The sequence below is a fragment of the Poecilia reticulata genome, linkage group LG6 (genome assembly GCF_000633615.1).
Source record: "Poecilia reticulata strain Guanapo linkage group LG6, Guppy_female_1.0+MT, whole genome shotgun sequence".
Taxonomy (NCBI): Eukaryota; Metazoa; Chordata; class Actinopteri; order Cyprinodontiformes; family Poeciliidae; genus Poecilia; species Poecilia reticulata.
The window spans coordinates 16,286,550-16,291,795 of record NC_024336.1 but is presented as its reverse complement, the minus strand read 5'-3'; the positions used below and the strand labels follow the sequence as shown (position 1 = coordinate 16,291,795).

The 5,246-nt window shown below is 34.2% G+C and overlaps 2 protein-coding genes across 2 annotated transcripts in view; both read right to left on the bottom strand.

Moving 5' to 3' along the window:
* The window catches only part of pdhx (pyruvate dehydrogenase complex component X), a 24,646-nt gene extending 23,665 nt beyond the window's left edge, over positions 1-981 (bottom strand). Inside the window, exons 1-2 of the mRNA XM_008411509.2 lie at positions 827-981; positions 659-708 (exon numbers count right to left, since the gene is read on the bottom strand). The gene's annotated coding sequence lies outside the window, so the exon portion shown is untranslated. The remainder of the gene's footprint in view (positions 1-658; positions 709-826) is intronic.
* An 851-nt stretch (positions 982-1,832) lies between these two features.
* Positions 1,833-4,148, bottom strand: LOC103466129 (outer dense fiber protein 3-like). The gene is made up of 7 exons (XM_008411508.1): positions 4,054-4,148; positions 3,132-3,245; positions 2,821-3,024; positions 2,586-2,687; positions 2,275-2,396; positions 2,045-2,185; positions 1,833-1,969 (listed from the first exon to the last, which is right to left on the bottom strand). Exons 2-7 carry the CDS (start codon positions 3,241-3,243, stop codon positions 1,871-1,873), a joined length of 780 nt encoding a protein of 259 aa, XP_008409730.1. The 5' UTR covers positions 3,244-3,245; positions 4,054-4,148; the 3' UTR covers positions 1,833-1,870.
* Positions 4,149-5,246: the final 1,098 nt, after the last annotated feature.

Below are 5,246 nucleotides of genomic sequence, written 5' to 3'. Positions count from 1 at the left end.
TTTTTTCCTGGATCTTCACAATTTAATAACGGTTAAGGTAATTATAGTCTGACTTATTACCATATTGAAATCAACACAAATAATGACAATTTAAAAAGCAGACATGCCATCTGCCATTTAAATTGTCTAATGTAGAATGATATCACCTTATGGTATCATGTTTTTTTCCCATCTGAAAAATTCTTTCAAAGACAAGGTTTTATTTTTTTTTCAGTACAAATTTTAAAAATTAGCAAAAAATTCCAATCGTTATCTTTAGCATATTTTTATAGTGCCATTAATTCTTTTTTTTTTTTTTTTTTTGCATTTGCAGCACTGCTTATTTTGTATAATTATTTGTCTTGCTTGCTTCTTTCTTTTTTATTTTCTGTTTTCTCTAGTTAAGAATTGGCCTGACGTCTCCTTTTATGCAAAAACTTAACAGGCTATGTGATTTAAATATTCCTCTTCTAATTTCATGTGAAGCTCTTTGGATTGTCTTGTGTATGAATGATGAACTAACTGAAATAAACTAGCTTATCTTTTATATAGCATCCTTCTATTTTGAAATGCTAAATAGTACCTACTAAATGTATGTAGAATATGCCCTACCTTTCATGATCCATAAATATTCAACTACATTAACTATGCCCAACAAAAATTTTATGAAGCAACTTACACTTGAAGGTGTTCCTATTCTTACTTCATTTTACTGGTTTCGTTACATGGCTGCAAAGATTGGAGAAATGTGAAATACTGATTATCAGCAATCTGCCTTTTCTAAAGGAAACCATTGCAAAAATTATAATGTTCAACAACATTCCCCTATTTGTCTTGAACCACTCACCTTCTTTCTCCGTCCAGACTGAAGAACATCCTTCTTCCCCTTGTAGCTGCGAGTTCATAATTTTGTCGCTTAAGCCACCCACTACATTTTACATCAGTCTCTCTTTAATAATTTGAGATGTCAGGCTCTTATTGGCTTTTACTGTTGTTTATTTTGTTTTATTTCCAGACCTGAAAAACACTTGTCATTAGCTGTTAAGTTAATCTACAGCTAATGAAATTCTGATAAGAAAAAACAAAAAAAAATACATTTATTTTTTTCTGAAATGGCAAACAACAGCAATTCCATTCCAGTATCTGTTGAATTCCAATACAAGCACACATTTGACKTGATGAGGTCGTAATTAGGGGATTATTTCAACATCTTGAGACTGAAAGGGGTCTCAAAAGTCATTCCACTGTGCAGAAAATAGCAAACAAGCGGAAAACATTCATGAATCCACTGACACTGTTTACGGCAATTTTTGCTACTTTTTTTTTTTTTTTTTTTTTCCAGAAGTTAGAAAACACATTTTGTTGACATTGTTTGGTAAAACAAGATTGTTTTGGTTTAAATGTAAATAAATATTCTGCAAATATGTAAGCTCTGTTCGACAATAACAAACATGTGAAATGCATGCACTCCTGCTCTGACTACCAACATAGGAKCAGGAATTGTTTTCAGTAAAAAAGCAACAAAAGAAAAAAAACAAAAAAACATTTCATTAATTGCAAGTAGTAGGGTAACTTAAAAACAAAAAGAAAATAACCCTTCATTATAATTTATTGATGGTAGACTGAACATTGCTAATTCAGAAGTGCTTAAAATAATAAAATAAAATAAAAWWTAAAAAAAATCACCGTAAMAGTTTCAAGTGCTGTTAAACTGAAATTGTGTTTCATCAGCTAAATTTGTAGCCCATTAATATTGAGAGCAAATCAATGCCAATGCAAAGTAAAGTTATTGCACTATTAATAACAATTTGCTGCGAAAATAAAGCTAAAGGAGTAAAATKATCACAGTTATCTTGTGCTTTGCTTATTGAGTTTTATTGAACTCAGCTCTTTAGAAGAAACCATCCATGTTCACAATAAAGGGAATTGAGTACGGTGAGTGGTGAATTCCAAAGGTTACGCTGGGTGCTCTTGGTTTTATAAAGGTTGTCTGTAAAGGAGAAAGAAAATGCGTTAGGAAGCTTAGGATTTCATCTTTGTTTCTTGTACAAGAAATGCYGTTTACCTTCTCTGGATAGTATGTTCCTGGACCCGGTGCTTGTGCATTTTTGTCAGGAAGGAAATTGCGACCTTTCATTGTACACTGTGGCGGTTTTGTCCTGGAGTAATACGGGTCTGCAGGATTATAGGCAGCAGGACCTGGAGTCTGAAAAGGGAAGCCACAGTTCAAGAAAACAACAGTAAATCTGGCATTTTGATCAGTTTCAAGGACTGTTCTTTTTTTTTTTTTTTTACCTTTCTAAGATCCTCAAAAAAGGATCCTTTTTGTGTGCGGCCCATGAGTGTGAAGGAGGGAGATGAAGGACTTGTTATTTCTTTTGTYCCAATTATACCTGGGAGTTTGTAGGTAGCTGGACCTAAAAGGGGAAGAGATAATTATCTGACTATAAAATTTGAAAGATCTGAAATATTTAAGAGTAACAAAAAAAAAAAGAAAAACAGGACATCTGTAAGGGTCAAATACTATTTCACAACACTGCTTAAAATTTAGTTACATTTTTCAGTACAGATACAGTCACGACGCACATAGCAAATTCCGTCCTCACCTGGAGTTTGGCTTTTAGTATAATCTTTGTTTCTCCCAGAGAGAGTAAATGAAGGGGCGGACCTGTACAAACTCTTTGTTGCATGCTCTGTGTAGTAATGTGCTAAAATACCAAAGAAAATTAGAGAAAGAAAGTAAAAAAAAAAAAAAAAAAATTCAGTTAACGTGAACAAAAATATGTTTCGCATGTGCTCTTCAACAAGCGGTTGTTGTGTTTTGCAACAGTCCTAACTGACCAGGTCCAGGAGTACGGAACATTGCAAAGGGCTTCGGACGACTATGTATTGAAAATGCTGGTGTCCCATCTTTGCCAAATCTGGTTATATTGGGAGGGAGCATATACTTGGGTCCAGGGGAACAGTTGGTGCTTGTCACTTTGGAACGCGCACTTATGGAGTACGCTGGTGCTTTAGGCTTTGTTACATCATGGTTATTTGCACCTTGAATTTGCAACAAAACAAGACAATTAATAAAATACAAAAAAAAAAAGGTTTAACTCCTAAACTATGAAATTCATAACTGCAAGCTATGTTAAAAGTACTCTCACCTGTTAGACCAGGTAATACATATTTAGGACCAGGAGTCCCAAACTGTGCAGATATGAGTCCTCTCGGCCTATGGGGCCTCCAGGTCCCAACCCAAGGGTCATCTTTCACCATTGCTTTGAGGGACAGAAATAGATTGACTTTACTTGAATAAATGAACCAAATAAATATATAATTTTTATTCTAATATGTAGAAATTAGCAACAAAAAATCTTTTGAAAATTAATGTTGAATAATATATCCTTCTTTGTCATCACCAGCTTTTATGCAYAATTTCAATGACTTTAGTTCGATTTTTTCCCCCCATCACAAATAAAACAATAAAACAAAAAAACAAATGTTGCAGTGATTGAACATGACATATAATCTGAAGATAATACTTAAAAACTTAAAAGCTTGTCCAAATTAAATAGATATTAACAACCAACCACAACAGTAGATTTTGAATGATAACAGTTCTGTTTAACATGATCAGTAACTACTAATTGACTTGGTGGAAAGATCTGAATTATACAGACACACCCACCCACACACAAATAATCTATCAAAAACACCAAACATTTTCTTTTCAGGAAATAATAACTTGTACTAAAATGATAATAAGAAATAGAACTATATTTTTGAGAGAAAAGAACAATTTTTTCTCACATAAAAACAGTGACTTGCTCTGTAAACATCTGAGGTATGGTTTTGATTCTCTGAAATGAATGTATTTTTGTTCTTATGTTTTTATTGCAATTAAAACCAGTACTTCTAAAAGACATTTTACACGTCTCACTTAAATTGCTCTACCAAGTGCATGGATTTTTAATTAACTGCTGTTAATGTTTACTTTGGTAGTTAAAGTAGAAGAAACAGATCTCGTTTCAAAATTCGACATTTTCTTGTTCATAAAGTAAAATCATAAAAAAATTGGACAGTTACCTTAAACCGTTCCTGGTCCAGCTCCTTCTGTCCCCCAGAAGCTAACTGGAATGTTACTTAAAATCAGAATTTTGAAATTGTTGATGCTGTCCCCTTGACAACATTTCCATGGTGATATTTTTAATCACAATAACTCAGTCAATAGCAAGCAATTGAAATCAAGTGAGCCAAAATAAATGGGTTTTAAATTAAATTTTAAATCTTCAACATTCACATCGCTGTAGTAAGGATTAACTAACAGTTTTTTCAAATGAATCAATGCCTTATTTTCAGCCACCCTCTTTGGGATGTAATACTCGCCTTATCCTTGACAGAACCCTGTCCTTCAAATCCCGCATCATTAATGTCACCAGGTCTGCCATCATCCACCTACGTAATATCAACCGCCTTCACTCCTCCGCCACCCCACACACTGCTGGCATCCTTGTCCACAGTCTTGTCACTTCCTGTCTGGACTACTGCAACTCACTCCTCTACAGTCTTCCTTGGAAATCCCTTCATAAACTCAAAATGATTCAGATTTAGCTGCTCATATCATAACCTGAACCCCCTCGTTTCACTACATCAGTAATGTCCGGTTAAGCTCAGTGTCCTCCATCAGCTTTACTGATGGAGGATATGGCTTCCAGTACAGGTTCATATTCAATTCAAAATCCTTTTGTTAACATTTAAGGCCATTCACTGCCTCGCCCCTCCATATCTGTTTGGCCTTCTTCGTGTTCACATTCCTCACCCCTCTCTTCCATCCTCTTCCTCAATCCACCTGTCCATCCTTTCTGCCTGTCTCACTATTATGGGTTATAATCCGTTCAGCTGCACTCATCATCTCTGGGACTCATTACCATCCCAACACAGAAATATTGATTCACTCTCCTGCTTCAAATCACAATCCAAAACATATTTGTTTAAAACTGCTTTTTATATCTGATGCCCTTTGCTCTAAGTGAGTGTATTATTTTATTGTTGTATTTTTTAATGGATTTAGTGTATTTTTTACAGTGTCCTTGAGTGTTTAGAAAGGCACTTATAAATAAAATGTATTATAATTGTTATTATTTTACAGAGCAATGACATGAGTTGTAGATACTGTAAATACTTCCTGAATGATGAGCCATCCTGCCCAGATCAAAAATCTAAATTGACTGAACTGATTGGGATTTTTTTTTCAGTTAATTTGTTTGAATCATATATAT